Source organism: Patiria miniata, unplaced genomic scaffold (assembly GCF_015706575.1).
Source record: "Patiria miniata isolate m_02_andy unplaced genomic scaffold, ASM1570657v1 HiC_scaffold_5, whole genome shotgun sequence".
NCBI classification, from domain to species: Eukaryota; Metazoa; Echinodermata; class Asteroidea; order Valvatida; family Asterinidae; genus Patiria; species Patiria miniata.
The window spans coordinates 29,322,969-29,340,505 of NW_024037072.1; the positions used below are offsets into that span (position 1 = coordinate 29,322,969).

At 38.7% G+C, this 17,537-nt stretch overlaps 1 protein-coding gene across 3 annotated transcripts in view; it reads left to right on the forward strand.

Moving 5' to 3' along the window:
* LOC119741027 (E3 ubiquitin-protein ligase HECTD1-like) overlaps positions 1-17,537 on the forward strand; it is a 45,712-nt gene that overhangs the window by 2,537 nt on the left and 25,638 nt on the right. For 2 of the 3 annotated variants that reach the window (XM_038216597.1, XM_038216598.1), the window contains exons 2-12: positions 1,699-1,866; positions 7,375-7,609; positions 10,312-10,539; positions 11,120-11,386; positions 11,904-11,962; positions 12,845-13,059; positions 13,746-13,819; positions 14,269-14,367; positions 14,690-14,813; positions 16,248-16,437; positions 17,166-17,301. In XM_038216597.1, coding sequence (XP_038072525.1) covers positions 1,727-1,866; positions 7,375-7,609; positions 10,312-10,539; positions 11,120-11,386; positions 11,904-11,962; positions 12,845-13,059; positions 13,746-13,819; positions 14,269-14,367; positions 14,690-14,813; positions 16,248-16,437; positions 17,166-17,301 — 1,767 coding nt within the window. In that variant the 5' untranslated portion in view covers positions 1,699-1,726. Of the gene's footprint in view, positions 1-1,698; positions 1,867-7,374; positions 7,610-10,311; positions 10,540-11,119; positions 11,387-11,903; positions 11,963-12,844; positions 13,060-13,745; positions 13,820-14,268; positions 14,368-14,689; positions 14,814-15,021; positions 15,078-16,247; positions 16,438-17,165; positions 17,302-17,537 lie in introns of those variants that run through there. The other variant, XM_038216599.1, reaches the window with a different exon arrangement.

Consider the following 17,537-nt stretch of genomic DNA (forward strand, 5'->3'; position numbering starts at 1 on the left):
TGACTAGCGTTGTGCATATGGTGCGAACGACCTGAATTTTCCATTATTTTCCGAAATTATCGAACGTAAATATATTTTCAATAATTAAAGGTGGTTTTTATTCACTCTTTGTTGCCATTTCGTGTATAGCTTTCGTAGTGCAATGGAAATAGTTCAGGCTAAAAACTTCGCATATAATTGAATACCCCATTAAATCTGCATAACAAAAATGGCAAAAAAAAAAAAAATCCGACCGACCGACCCTATTTTTGAAAGGCATGTAATCGGAAGCAGAACTATTTTTTTTTTGGCCTTAGGGGCAAACTCAGACAGGGCTCTGGAGTGCTCTGAAACATGCAAAACTAAATCAGGCCCACTTTACTCACACTTTAGCCAGCAAATTTCTCCAAAAATTCCACTGGGGCAAAGAAAAGGTCCTCAGTATTTCACCAACCAAGTTTGCAGACTCAATTCAATTTTTAAAGGAGACTTTTCTTCAATATTTTGCACATGAAAGGGAAGTCAAATGATTTCAAAATGGGGCTAAATACTAGACTGGTACATGTCCAACCATGGTCCAACTATTTGAAAAGACTGACCTCTTCACTCAGTGTCAATAGTCTGGTAGCTTGACTATAGAGAAATGTCTAGTTAATTGAGACCAGTTCCCACTTCATGCCACATGTTTCTTAAATTCTAGTTGGCATGGTTGATTGATGCAGTACTGAAGCTGTGTTGGACTGGTTGTTTTAGGTGCCAGTCTATTTTCTTGTTTTGCATGTTTTCAATACTTTAAGTTTTGGGAGTCTCATACACAGTATTGAGAGTCCCAAATTTTCGGACTAGGGCAAACTGTGCAGTGGTTCTGTGGGAAATATCTGTGTTTTGATGGATGTTTTTGTACTTGGTGTTTTGTAGAAGCAAACAATTTTGCGGGTTCTCTGTCTATGAGGCTCCGCACTGCAGAGCATCATCGTTCTAGGAGTAAGGATGCACCATTCTTTCCATTCAAAGTCTAACGTACATTGTACAATGTAGGTCCTCTGGAGTGGCTATGAATAGTGGGATTGAGTTGTGAAGGGGCAAAAGAGGGCGTTTTTTTCCATTGTAAAGACATCCTCCAAGGGGATGAATCAGTACTTAACAGCGTATATTAAACAGGAAAGATAAAAAAAACGAGGTCCAATTTATGTCCCCCGGAGTGGCTACGCGGATACGCAGATTTGAAGTGTGAGTGAGAAGGTTTACTGAGGGCAGTCATCCATGACTTCGTTAATTGAGGGCACTCAAGCACGACTATAGCTGGCTCTGACGTGGAGAGATCAAGTGGCGGGGTATTCTGCACAATTCTATGCTGTCATGTGAACTCTAAAACTTTAAAATAAGTAAACTTGTTGCATGTTCGCGGAAACATTTTCAAGACACAATTTTGAAGTAACAGAACTTCAAATTGAGCAGAATAATTTGTAGGAAATATTTGCGCTACGTGTATTAATGGATTCATAAAGGCAAGCACACATTTTCTTTAACCCTCCTATGGAAACATGCATTGTCAGCCTTGTTTATTACTTGGGTCAAGAGGTACTAGGTGAGGAAGAAAATTTTGACCGATTGTGACCTCTTAAATTTAGTTGGACAAAATGTACACATGCATCTATAGGCCTATCACTTATGAACAAATTCTTACACCCGCTGTATGTATTTCTATTTTGCAAACAGGTGAATAATTGGATGGGAGTAGTCCAAGATGGCGGACGTAGATCCAGAGACATTACTAGAATGGCTTCAGATGGGCCAAGGAGAGGAGCGAGATATGCAACTCATTGCCTTAGAACAGCTCTGTATGCTATTGCTCATGTCTGACAATGTGGACCGATGCTTCGAAAGGTGAATAGTTTTTTTCTTTTTCTTCTTAATTATTAGGCCTACTGGCAGTGAAACTAGTTTCCTTTAAAGAGTGCATTTGGAGCTTGATTTATTACACATAGACATCAACTACACTCATAAATTAAGAGATTTCTTTTGAAAAATTGCTTCTGGGTTCAGAAGATTTTGCTATCACATGCATTTACAAAAACAAAGACATTTGCACAGTCATAGAAGTGGAAATGATAAACATTGCCATAATCAGGAAGAAGGCTAAGTAAACAAAGGAAGTGGGTCATTATGGAAACACTAGTGCAGAACGTACCCTTAATGTTCATAAATTGTATCCAGAAATATTGTATTCAAGCAAGTACAGAACATACTTTTAAAGAGACATGTACTTACAAGTTTATAAACATGTGCAGCATAGTTTAAAGTGCACACTCTAGGCCTAGTGATGGATTTTGGCAGACTTGGTCCAGTACCTATAATAAAAGACATTAGGGAGTTAGGGTTAAAGGGGTAGCCTACATTTTTTTGTTAAGTTTCTGATTGAACTGTTACAGTACATGTAGTTGCAGAAATGGCCTTTTCAAAAATATTTTAAACGTGAAATTATGGCTAATACTCTGCATGGAATGTGGCTGTTTACAAAAATGTGGTGTTTGAAAAGAGTAAAAACCACTCAACTTGTGCGAATAACATTAATTATTAAGTGTACATCACAGACGTTTTTTGTCATCTTCTTGGGACATGAGCTTACATGATTCGACTATTCTCTTGTGTAAAAAAAACGATTGGGATATATTTGATGTACCGGTAGTATGTGTATTTTTTACTGTGTTGTGTGTACTACAAAGTGACATTTCACCCCTCCAGGGAATGTGCCCACTTGGCACATGGCAAGTACAGGAGGGGGACTTGTGCTTTTTCTTGATACATTGTATATCTGGCCAAGGGGAGTTCTCGGAACGTCGCAATTATAACCATTGGCCTACAAGATGTCCTCAAGAGATATCTGTAGAGGAAATGTTAGTGTGCGTACCTGTCTACCTGAGGAGACTACTAGACAATCCGACCATCTGCACAGTACAATTCAATAATGCTAATTCATATTTTGGGGGTGACTGCTCTATGTTCCGACACCCCTATATTCCGACTGCTCAACTTTTGCGTACATATGTTCTGATAAACCTTTATTCTGACACACTTATGTCCCAACATCCCTACATGCCCCATGTTCTGACAACCTGCACAAAATATTGTGTTGGCCTGTTTAAAATGGTGTGTTGAGGGCTGTCAGAGAACAGCCTACCGTACAGTTCATGTACGTGTACGTTTGTAGGGGTGCGGAAACATAGAGGTGTCGTTCACAAGTTCACAGGGATGTTGGTAGGGGTAGGCTGAGTAGTCAGAACATACCGTAGCGTAGGGGTGTCCAAACATTGGACTGTGTAACCATTTTGGGCATGGTTACAGTGACTCATGGAGTATCACACATTTAGCATGGCCATGTACTAGTAGGAAGACAAAGGTTAAATCTTGTCAGCACAACACATACACATGTTTGTGTTTACTTGACCAACGCACTACATTGCCACTACCACTGAAAACGAAACCTTGGCCAGAAGTCCATGAATGATCTCACTCAGGAAGTATATACAGTGTACTACACAAATCAGTATCACCAGGTAGTACATGTTGTTATTGTTAACAATTTAGTAAAATATTTTTGTGTTCCAGTTCAAGGAAAGTACCAGTGCTGTGTATGTTCACTGAACCACAAACAGATCAAAAGCAAACATAACAATGCAGGCAATAATTATTGAGCAAAATCCGCTTACAAATGATGTACGTTTTGTGTTGCAGTTACATGTAGATGTCAGCGCCAGACTCTAAAATTTGGGGGGACAATGGGGGGGGGGGGGGGGGGGCAAGGAACAAAAATGGGGGGGGGGGGGCAGGTAAAATAGAATCATAAGCCTGTGTGCGCGCAGCCCATTGTCATCATTAGAGCAACTTAGAAGTGTAGTCATTTTTATGAATGAGAAATTTGTATGAAACCGCAGAATTGTGTTTACAAAGGTAACAAATATGTAATAAACTTCATAACAAAGACATGACTGTCACTACAGTATCTACGGCTATATAAATATGCATGTATGGCATGTTTTGTACATGTACACGTATGCATACCAAAGTACCAATGTTCTTAGGCAGGGAGCCATGCTTAGTTGGCAAAACAGTGTCCACATTTTATGAATCTTAACAGCGAAGTAAAAAACATACTTATCTATTTGTTGATAAAGAGTTGGGAGAACACTGGGGCGGGGGAACTGGGGGGCAAGAAAAAAACTATCCCCTCCCCTGTCCTGCCACTACCTGCCCCTCTACACTGTATGTAGGTTAACAGACAGGCTGTAAGTCTCCAACCGTACAAATTGTAGTCATACTTAATGTGCGTACTGGTAATCCTTTGTTGTAGCTCCATGATAGTACGTTGTACATTATGACAAAATTGTGGTTCAGTGTACACAATACGTTCCATGTACATGTACATGTACGTGAGGTCATTATAAACCATACTGCACATACAGCTGTTTGATGTACAATGTACATGTGCATACATGTATGTACCGGTATAGTGTGCTGCAGTAATATAGTGCTGCAGTAATAATTCGCAAGATAACATGGGCAATTACACATTGTACTTTCTACATATTAAACAAACATGTTCCCCCTTCCATTATTATTTTCAACTTTGCTTAGATATATGAAAATAAAATTTACACTGTACATGATGAATATAATATTTTTATATTATTTTACAGTAGGCCCTACATAATCATGTCTCTATTAGTGAATAATGTAGAGGAAATGACACATTACCACAACATTTAGCAAGGTGCCTATTTACATGTTCTGTATTTAATCTAGATTCATACTTGGTGGGGTCAGGGAACCGATCCTAAATAGTCCCAATTCCTTTCTATTTTTAGCTTGACCTACCTGAGCAGTTGTCACGTGACCATGATGACATGAGAATGCATTCTTGTAACTCACGTTGGCCTGCAGTCAATACGCAGTTGAAGTCTGCCAGTACACACATCATGCACGTTGACCATAGATGAGGAGTTTGTAAAGGAATACATTGTGATTAATAACATCGTCACACAATACATATAGGCCCTATATTCTTATCAAGATTTGAAACAAACATTGTCTAACCATGTACATGTACCGGTATATAGGCCTACCAAAGTTAATAGAAAATTCAGCCTAGCTACACATTAAGGTTCAAGCCCAGCTCGGCCAATTTCTTTGTTCAACTTTGAAAAAAATACAAATCCATGTAGGTTTCTTTGAATTTGAGGTTGTTTTATCCATTGAAGTAGGCCTATGAACTATTCAATGGCAACCTTTGGGTAGTTCTTCTGATTACCGGTACATGCATTTCAAAATAGGGACGGTCGGTGGGGAAAAGTTTTATTTTGCCAATAGATTTGTTTTGTGCTGATTGAATGGAATAATCAATCATATGTTATGGGTCTGAATTAATTTCATTTGCACTACGAAAGCTATCGAAAGTGACCCTCAAATGTGATAAAAAGCTTGCCTTAATTAATTAATATTAAAAACCAGCTACCGGTAGGGGCCTAGCCAGTCGCTGACTGTGCGCTTTGAAACATGGAGGAAAGCGCATTATAAATGTTGTAAGTAGTTATAGTTATAATGGCCAGAGCCGAACCTGGGTGTTTTAAAAGTAATGAAGTTTAAAACCAGCCAAGCACATTTATTATTCCCTTAAATCTTCTACTTACCCGGTATGTACATTATTTGTACAATGTATCATGTCAGTCTGAGTGCTAGCTTATCAGTACATTACATACATCAGACCTGTATTTTGCGTACACAACCTGCACTGTACATCATGTACCTGTCATGTACATGTACATGTACTACTACAGTGTAACGGTACATGTATGTAAAATACACATACGGTACATGTACATGTACGGTATAGGAACAAAATTGTACACTTACTACACTCTTTTCACCTGTTACCTAGTATATATTAACCAATAAAAAAATAAACCAAGTCTGTATCCCCTAGACCTGTATGTTTATGAATCACAAACATGTTGTATTCCAATCAATGTCTCATCTCACCCTCTCTCCTTCATTCTACAGTGACATAGGTCTACATGTACATGTATATATCCAGCACAGATTCCGTACATGCCTAGCGGGCATATGTGACATTTGGGTGTGCACTTTGCCAACCCTACGTGAACCATTTATATTTGACTGAAAATATTTTATGAAAACAGACTCCTACAGTTTGTGCGAGCTATGCACGCTACACATAGACACCTCAAGCAAAATACACAAACAAAATGTATACGTATCGGTAGTAAATGTACACGAGTATATTGTGTACAACATGCAGTGCATTATAAATGTGTAGGCCATAATAATTCATTGTAACTTGAATTTCTCAACTGTCTCAGAAATCAAAATAAGAGACCTGTACACATGTATAGTATAGGCCTATGTAATGTAAGACTTGAACTTGAGGCTTCTATGCAACAAAACTCTTTTCACAATAAATTGTCTAAATTACAATTTTCATCTGTACATGTACATGTACGTGTGACACTCAGAAAATGAGGCCGAATAAAAGAAGAAGGACAACGGCATCTGCAATTTTATCTGTGATTTTATTCTGTAACGGAAGAGATGAGAACATCCATACTGGCAGTCAGTTGACTTGTCTCTGACGAAGCGGATTGTCAATAATTTACATAGCATTTAAATTAGGCCCCTATATAACATCAATACAAGAATATTTATAAACATGGACAATGATCTCGACGATCACATCAAAAAATAAAAAATGGTTGACAACATCTTCGACATTTGTCTCCAATAAATAAATTAAATATATAAAGGAAATGCTTTGACATCCTCTCTCAATATGTTCTAAAGGAAATAATATAATGAAGTCTAAGCTTCACGTGTGCACAGAAATAAAACAATTGGGGCAAAATCCATTTTCTGCATGTGCCGGCCGCCATCTTGCGGACGCACTAACGTCATAAAAAATAACACTTAAATCACACATTATGAACAAAATACAGAAAACAGGAAGGACATAACTTCTGTGTCCTTTTCAATTACCATTTTGTGGAAAATATTTACAGGTAGAGAAGGAATTATGCCTAACCCTGCTATATCGGCACTTAGTCAAAATTTGTTTATAAATACAAACGGTGATAAGTTTTTACGGCATAAAAGACAACTTTCTCAAAACCTGATATCAAACTTACACACACAAATATTGTTGGTAGCCTGAATATGTGCATGCAAGTATTACAATTTTCTGATTAAGTAATGAGTAAGACCTCATTACAGAATCTTAACCCATATACTTTCATGTACATGCACAAGGTGCACCTATTCCCAAGGTATGAATTTGGAGACATAAACCTCACTGCTGTTTCAATCATTTCTTGTCTTTCCTCTTAGTTGCCCACCAAGGACCTTTTTACCAGCCCTCTGCCGTATCTTCCTTGATGAGCATGCTCCTGACAATGTCTTGGAAGTCACAGCCCGTGCAATCACCTACTACCTGGATGTCTCGGCAGAATGTACCAGGCGTATCGTAGCTGTAGATGGGGCAATCAAGGCTTTGTGTAATCGACTCGTAGTGGTGGAACTATCCTCTAGGACAAGTAAAGACCTTGCTGAACAATGTATCAAGGTATGTTGTGTGGAGTTTGGATTGGTTGCTTTGTATATAGGCTTCATGCATGACCTACAGAGGGCAGTGTAGCGCTGTGTAGTGCGCTTACATTGCATCAGGCCCATTTTCATCTATTAAAATAGGTAACAGAAGAGCACTAACAAATCAGAGAAAATAGGTCAATACATGTATTGTGCAAATTACAACAAATTGTACCAAGGATACTGCTCAAGTAGCTCCTCAGTATTTATACATCTGAGTTGCATTGTAGGATTGATTCTTAACTGCAAATTGCCTGCTGGCACCCAGGCGTAGACCATAGTACGTACCAGTATACGTACGTGCAAGCGCAAACCATTGGGCATTTGTCCTGCCCACAGAGCTCTCACGAGTACCGGTAGTTACGAAGTCGCCATTTATTGTTCATGCCCAGAATTCAATTGGGTTATGCACAACTGAATTTTCTTTGACATGCTCATACACTGAAGAATGGTGTAACGGTACATAGACATACCGTATGTGCTGTAAAATTGCCGTAGAAATTTTTTGTGGAAAAATTCTTAGAAAACACATGTATTCTACACAGATGATTTCAAGGTTCGGTTTGGAAAGATTTTCTTTCAATTGCCAACAATTATGCACAAGCTGTCAGAAAATATCTGAGTTTGAGTCTCCAGATGTTGCAACACTCAGTCCTATTGAGCCTCAATCAGAATTGACATGATGCTATTACGTGTACATGACCTACGTTGTACTATACATGTACCGGTAACTAAAAATGAAACTTGAGTATTTGAGTCATCACTCGTTAGTCACGTACATTGTACATGTACACATGTATATGTACCGGTACATGTTTTGTAGCAAGTGTTATGTTTGTTACATGTACTATAAATCTGCACCATGTAGGCCCCTACCGGTATGTATACGGTACATGTTGACCCATCAAGGCAGTGTGCAATGTACACTGTACATAAATGTTCATGTACATGTTCCAAGTAGAATTTCACAATGTCACAAAACAACTACATGTACAGATAATGCTGAATACAGGAAACCAATTCCTGAATCTCTCCTATTTGATGCATCCCATTACTGTACAATGCAATATATAACACAAGTATTGTACAACACAATGTACACACCACTCTGTGCCAAGTGTTAAGTCTTTGCTGTATCCAGGAAGTGTGGATGCTTAAAATATTTCTGCAACAACTATCATGATGCAAACGTGTATGCTTGTAGTTTGTGAATAAAAACCAGTACATGTACATTGTGTACAACATGTATCTGCAGGATTCCACGTAGGCCTACTACAGTACTAGTAAAAATAACTAGGCTACATAATCATTTACGTTTGTATAAATATGTACATACCGGGTACACATGTACATCTATTCCTGGATGTGATCCATGATGTTTGCATACATGTTCAATGTATACATACATGTGTGTACACACAGAGCACGATTTCCCATATGCCATATTATTTCTGCTATTTTGAACACTTGCCAATTGATCACATGCCAAAATAGTTCTGCACATTTTCCAGAAACATGTACCGATACATGTACAGGACTTCCTGTGTTACTGTTATTACATGTTCAAGCTAAAATAATGTGTTTTCCCTCTCTTACTTGCTCAATGCCATTAATCGTGTTAATTTTAATTTACATGTGTACAATCGTACATATATTTTGTGGTTTTTTTTTATACATGTAAATACATGTATTACGTAAAACGTAAAATTATTTAATCAACCCTAACTCCTGGGGCTCTTTTACTAGAAAGTATCCTGAATCCGCCAAAATCCACCAATTTTGTCATGCAAAAAATGCTGGTGTCCTTAGAGTCCATCAGAATCCCCCAGTGTAGATACTGGAGGTATCCTGAATCCGCCAAAGTCCACCAGCAATATTGACAGTGCTTAATTGATTGCACACAGATTGTGACATTCTCCCATCAAGAGGTTTAATGGATACGTCCATGCTTACAAACAAAATAGCAGCTCAGTCAAGATTCCATTGTGCCGCACACAAAGACGATGCTTAAGATTATTTCAATAAGACAGTAAAGGATTGCACTTGTATGTTGGTACCGGTACATGTACATGTAGTTGTATACATAATAGCACTGTACATTTATCATGTTTATGAGCTGCTCAATAACATACAGCTTAAATTTCACATTATACCTTTTTGATGTATGAAACTTGGTTTTTTAGTATCGTCTGGCTTCGTTTATATAAAATATTAAGAAGTACATGTTCATGTAAATGTACCGCTATAATTGCTCAGTATGCATTTGGCAATCTAAATGTATTAAACATGCTGATGTACAACACACCCATACATGGCTTGGGTAGGCCTATGAGCAGAGGCGTTCATGTAGATAAAATGCACGTGCCATAATGACAGCATAGCGAGAATGACATACGGTACATTTATTGTGACAATTAAAGATCACATCCTACAAATGTACAGTACCTATCTAAATAAATGTACCGAAAATTTGAATGCATTTTTATACAGTTCATACTGTGAACCGGTTTATGTACAAAATACAAATACCGGTATTTATGCAGAAATAACTACATGTATAAGAATAATTTTTTTAGAATATCTCCCAGTAACCTTAACTTCAAATCAAGATTGACATGACAACCTACATGTGTATTTATAAATGAAATGTTGTCTTTTTTATCGGTTCTGTGCTCACAGGTCTTGGAGTTGATGTGTACCCGAGAGTCAGGCTCTATCTTTGAAGCAGGTGGTCTTCACTGTGTCTTGTCCTTCATACGTGATAATGGTAGTCAAGTACACAAGGACACGCTACACTCAGCTATGGCAGTGGTGTCTAGACTGTGTGGTAAGATGGAACCTAGTGACTCCTCACTGGAGACGTGTGTGGAATCACTGTCTACATTGCTCAAACACGAAGATTCTCATGTAAGTCTACTTCCCTTGAGCACCTTTACTAGAAAGTATCTTGAATCCGCTCAAAATCCACCATTTTGTCATGCAAAAAAACGGTGGTGTCCTGACTCCTGAGTCCATCAGAATCCACCAGTGAGTCCATCAATATTCACCAGTGTAGTACATTAACCTTGTACACACCAAACTATAGCCTAGGAGTTAAACTGTTGAGATCCTGAATCCGTTAAAGTCCCCCAACTGCTCAAAATGGAGGTATCCTGAATCCATCAAAATCCCCCAACTTTTTCAATTTGAAGGTATCCTCAATCCACTGAAATCGTCCAAAACAGGGGTGTGCATTTTGATGGATTCAGGTACGTTATTAAAAGTTAAAGTTGCATCTTTGTAAAGTTAGTTGTGAAGATTTATAAAAAGGAAATTGTAACTGACAAAGAAAAAAGGGAATGTAGAATAGAAGAAGGGAAAGGGTGTGTAGATTACAGACAGAACATTTTATGTCAATGAACAATTGAATGGATACTTTCTTGTTTGTACACAATTTTTATATTATAAAGAATTGCATGGTACTTTTCTGTCTCAATCATGTCCACAGGTCGCTGATGGTTCCCTGCGCTGTTTTGCGTCATTAGCCGATCGTTTCACTCGGCGGGGAGTTGACCCCCTCCCATTGGCTAAACATGGCCTATCAGAAGAGTTACTACAACGATTAGCTAATTGTGGTATGACTGCTGCCATGGCAACGGGTACCAAGGCAGCAGGCGCCACAGGAACGACTCCAGATTCTAAAGGAAATCCTAACATCTCAACGGTCATTAGTCTACTGTCTACACTGTGCAGGGGGTCTCCTAGTGTCACACATGTAAGCCTGTGATTTGCACTACAAAACAAGAGTGCAGAGATTGATCAAGAAACGAAAAAATAATACAGTTATCAAAGACAGTGCTAGAGGGTTGCTATCCACTCAATTTAATTTCTTCTTTTGTCAATGGGATAAGTAAATATAATTTCAAAATCAATTGGATAATTTCAGTTATGCAACAAAGTTAGATGGGTTACAGAAAAAGTTGTATAACGGTACATGATGGTCATTATTTTTGAATAGTTTCTCTCTATTGTGAACTGAAATCTTACAATTCATTTTCAAATCTACATACATGTATTAGCTGTCGGCAACAAAGGTGCCTGAATTAAGAATCTCTTTGACCTTTAACATGTTGTACATTGTGCATGTACCGGTACATTACATTTCAATGGAAATTGTGCATGATCCTGAAATGCTTAACTGTTTATACAAACGTGGTCATCCAGTCAACTCGTGCCTTTTCCTTTAGTTAATATTAAAGGAAGTTTTGATTTCCCTGTTGATTTCTGGTCAGGATTTACTGCGATCTGAGCTACCTGGTGCCATTGAGAAGGCATTGCAAGGCGATGAGAGGTAGGATTGCAGAACCGTCTCGGTGGATTTAGAATCCTGAGACAAATTATCATACAAATACATTGGACATATCCCAACCATTCTTCATTGGCTTGGTAGAATTTCCATGAATTACTATTTGGAATGAAAATGACACGTATGTTGAAACATGTATCAACAGTTGTCAGTGGGTTTTTTCCCTAACAAAGTTCAGTGTATCTAGTACACTTTCATTTCTGTAAATATGAGGATGTTACATGACATCATTGCTTTTGTACATCATAACATCATAACAGGCTTGGGTTTGGGACTAGTAGTTTGTGGAATTTCCTTGATTACAGAAATCCCATTCATAATTTATACAACTCGGATATCAAGTCTATGTCCGTCCATCATAACCAAAAGCTGCATTCCAAGTTTCACATGTGGAAACACAAAACTAAAAAATACAGCTTTGCTTCTGGGAAATATTGCTTGCAGTTAACTGTTCATGTGTTCATGCTCCATTAGAAGTAGAACACTTCTTAAAAATATTCATGAATTAATTCCACAAAAATCATGCTCCCCTTTACAATAGATGGCATAAGTTGTTGACTTGATTATACACCCATTAAACATCATCATGAATTTATTGATTGTACTATGTCGTACTATGTATGTCAACAACACTTGCATTTTGCATGTAAAAACAATTTGCTAAGATGACTACCTAAAATCCAAACTTTAAGGCAAAATAGTCAATTTCACTGGCACATCATTCAAATGAAAGGTCTCATTGCCCCCTTTAATTTGATACCACATTTGAGGTTATGATGCTTGTAATTTTGAAGATTTTAATAAATGTTCCATTTTCAGGAATGTCCACATTCTCATGGAATTGCCTAAATGTTTTTGTTTCTTCAGATGTGTATTGGACACTATGCGTCTAGTAGATCTTCTCTTAGTGTTGTTATTTGAGGGACGTACTGCCCTACCCAAATCCAACATCGGTACGACAGCTCGTACAATGAGTGGTCTACGTCGTCTGGATAGCGCTGGTGAACGGTCACATCGTCATCTGATTGACTGTATACGTAGCAAGGATACCGATGCACTCATAGATGCTATAGATACTGGAGGTAGGAAATCTTGTTGATCCATTGTCTTATCAGTAAGAAAATATACATTTAATGAAAGGGATACATCTCTTGAGTACAGATATTAAAATGTATCTGGTAAAACAAGAAAACCAATATGAAAAAAAAATGTATTGGGTTGCCTTTTAGAAATCCTTCAGCAATATTCTATGCTGCCATCAAATGTGTTCTTACACTTTTTGTACGTTTGTGGGTAGTATATAGAAAGTGATTCTTTTACAGAACCTTGGTAATTTGTGGCCTTTCATAGCTGCAACTTTTCGTCAATCATACTAAAAAATCTCATAAGTACATTTATTTTATATTGTCAACAGGAGTTGATGATGGTTCCTTTCAATTTAAAGGTCACAATTCATAACATGGGTCCTCATAACGCAGGTCCTCATCTTTGGAACAAACTACCCCTCGGCATTCGCAATATCTCATCGCTTTCTGAATTTAAAGTTGCCCTGAAGACCTATTTGTTTCAGACCACTCAGAATATTCTTGTTTAGTTAAATTTAATTGTTTTGTTATTTCTGATTTGATATAATTTTTTTTTGCGCCATGAGCATCATTTATGGTGGATAATGGCGCGGTATAAATTTCCGTTATTTTTATTATGAAAGAACCTTTCTCTTTTTAAACTTTGAAGCAGGCAGTCAGTAATTGTTTGTTTTTTATTGTAGTTGAGGTCAACTATATGGATGATGTCGGCCAAACACTGCTGAACTGGGCCTCTGCTTTTGGAACCCAAGAAATGGTAAACACATTCTCACATGCTTTAACCATAACTCCCTAAGCATCAACACAGATATCTAAAATGCTAACACTGCAAACAATCTAATTTATATGTTTTTGTGCTTAAGAAATTGGAATGATAAGATAATGAAACTCTAGATGAATCCAGGCATGGGATCACTGTACACACGGGAGGCGAGGCCCCCTTCACTGGCCAAACCATTGTGCAAACTGTTGTGCCAAATCCATTGCCCTATGGCAGTACAAGGCCGTCACCGTTACAGGAGACCTTCATAATGGAATGGACAGTGTACTTGGATTGGTCTATAGAATCACAAGAAGGCTGACGTCCGAGTACTGCACAAGAAAATAATGACTGCAAGATAAGAATTAACTCCACAGAATTGTATGTATTCCTACAGTCATAAGATGTATAATCCTTGATTCATTTGAAATATTATTTGTAAATAGGTTGAGTTTTTGTGTGAGCGAGGAGCAGATGTGAATCGAGGTCAAAGGTCATCATCATTGCACTATGCTGCCTGCTTTGGTAGACCGCAGGTTGCAAAGGTATGCTTAGCATCAAAAAGAATATTTCATCCGTAAAGTAATAAATATGGTTAAATAGCCAAAATAAAACGGAATTGGTGATACAAGTATTAGGATTTGATCGAATCTTATAGATTGTAAAGAAGATTATAAATATTGCTTTAGAAAACCCAAAAAATGAAGGTAAATGAAACCTTGAAAACTTTTAACATGGTTTTTAAGATCAGTCATGATTTTTAGCATATTTTGGAAAAAGCAGAAACTTTATCAATATTTGTGAAATCTTTTAATTTATGGAAAGGATCTCTATTACAAGTTTTGTATCCATATTGTTTAATATCAGACACTTCTAAGGCATGGTGCCAACCCTGACCTACGTGATGAAGACGGTAAAACACCACTAGACAAGGCAAGAGAGAGGAATGATGAAGGTCACCGGGAGGTCATGCAGATCCTCCAATCACCAGGTGAGTTTGTGGTCATGTGACACATTACAAATATGCATTACCCATGACAAATATCACCATGAGGTCATGCAGATCCTCCAATCACCAAGTGAGTTTGTGGTCATGTGACCAATTACAAATATACATTACCCATGACCAAGGTCACCATGAGGTCATGCAGATCCTCCAATCACCAGGTGAGTTTGTGGTCATGTGACCAATTACAAATATACAGTATCCATGACCAAGGTCACCATGAGGTCATGCAGATCCTCCAATCACCAGGTGAGTTTGTGGTCATGTGACTAATTACATATATGCATTACCCATGACCAAGGTCACCATGAGGTCATGCAGATCCAATCACCGGGTGAGTTTGTGGTCATGTGACAAATTACAAATATGCACGGATGATGGTCGTCATTAGGTCATGCAGATATTGAAATCAACATTACCGTAATTTCCTGCGGATAAGACGCGCGGCGGATAAGGCGCAGGTCCCTAAAATCACCCAAAAAAAATTCAAACGCCAACAGATAAGGCGCACCGCCGCATAAGACGCATGTTTGACCGCACACAGAAGAACACCAGGCGTCACCCGGTGTCGGTACATCGCCACAAAGGGGCCATTGTGTTGCCTTAGAACGATCACACTATTCGGAGGATGAATTAAACCGTAACCACATTGGCTGGTCACATGTAGAGCCATGAAGAAAAGACCAATGTAAATTGATACCGACCTTCATCCATTCAGCCAACGCGCGCTGTGCATGCTTGCTTGCGGTTTCCGATCCTTGCCTTCCTTGGCCTTTTGTTAATGCAGTGTGGCCCAATCAGCGGCCAGAAACGATGGTCCACGCGCTGTCTGAAGATATTGCAACACGCACGCTGGATCAGATTCGTAGACTTGCCCAGTCCCTCCGAGCCAGATGTTGCGCCCTCTACCGGTGACTAACGGCCACAAAGAAAAACGTTTGTATGACGGCATTGTTGGAACGAAAGCACGATCACTATTAAAAGGGGGATCAACGCATTGCGGCATTGTTCGAATGAAAGCACGATCATGGGGGATCAACACATCGCGGCATTGTTGGAATGAAAATACGGTCACAATGTCTGGAGAGTTGAGCCTTGGTTGACCGCATTATTGATTGCGGCATTGAAAGAATTCTTCACACAAAGACCGTCACTTTGAACTCAAGCGACACCAGATAAGGCGCACCTGTAGATAAGGCGCAGCGATGTTTTTGTGGTCTAGAAAGTCAGATAAGACGCGTCTTATCCGCAGGAAATTACGGTATAGATTGTCATGTGACTTATTACAAGTATGCATTGACCAAAGAACATCACACACCACTTTGGAGAAAAACAAAAGACTCTGGGAATGCAACTGGAGGTTGTTAGATTTGGAAAGTGAAGAGAAAGCATCTGTCTCATTTCTGTCTGTCTTTACAGGTGAATGGATGGTACCTGTTACTCCGACAGCAGATGCTGCAGTCTCGAGCCCAGAGGAGGCCACCAAACCAGAAGGAGAGCTGGACTTTGCTGAACCTAAAGGTGATCCAGAGATGGCACCCATCTACCTCCGCAAGCTACTACCAATCTTTGCTCAGGTCTACAATAACACCATGATGCCTTCTATAAGGTATGGATACATTGCCCTCACTGTTGACTGTTAAATGTCCCTTGAACCTAATAGTCTTATGTCTGGATGTGATCTTATTGTTTTATTCAAGTAACATTTTAGTCACTGTACCGCCCGAAACTGCCCTGCTTATTACTCATTGTAGCGCCCCAAACTGCCCCAGCACTCTATTCTTGGGTGAATAAACACAATGTAATACAATGTAGTACAGGTGCTAATGTGTTAAAACTCAAAATGTAACAGTTATCTCATAAAGTTTGAATTACAAACTTCAACTTACAAGTCATTGTTGCGCAAATCATTCCCCCAAGAGTCCTGCTGAACCAAAAGTATGAGAGGAGCAACCCTAGTCCCACCTGATAGATCTTGGTTTCAGACAGACATTCTTATTGTGTTATTTTCCATTGACTAGACTCTGGAGTCGTTCCAAATGACTCCAGCAGTCAATGTTTCAAATACTAAAGTTTTCAATTCTGGCAACACCAGTCTGAGACAGATGATATACTTCCACCATAAATTGGGCATTTATTTCCTATCCAATTTCTTTGCCTTTACAAACTTTGGTGTTTGTTATTCGTTTGTGATCTCTAGGAAAGCGAGTCTAGCTCTTATACGTAAGATGATCCACTACACTCCATGTTCACTACTCAGTGAACAGTGCATTGGAGAGTCAGCTGGACACTCATTTCTCATCTAATTGCATTGATTTTGTTCTTTGTCATCCCTAGGAAAGCGAGTCTAGCTCTTATACGTAAGATGATCCACTACACCCCATGTTCACTACTCAGTGAGGTGTGCATTGGGGAGGCAGTTAGCTTCACTCAGGTCCTAGTGGAAGTCTTGGCTGCTGTACTGGATCATGAGGTAAATCAAGCTTTGCACTGTTAGACATTTTTGGCCTGGTTTGGCACAAGACAAGTTGCAAAATGTGCAAAACTTTTTTACCCTAAGTTACTCGATGCAAATAAAATTTAGAATCATTTACACAACCCCCATACTGGTATCTATCCGCATTTCTAGTTTCTAATATCAGTCAAACTGGTCTCTGGTCTGCCAAGCAACATCTTTTGCTGGTACTGAGATCTTACCATTCCTTAGGA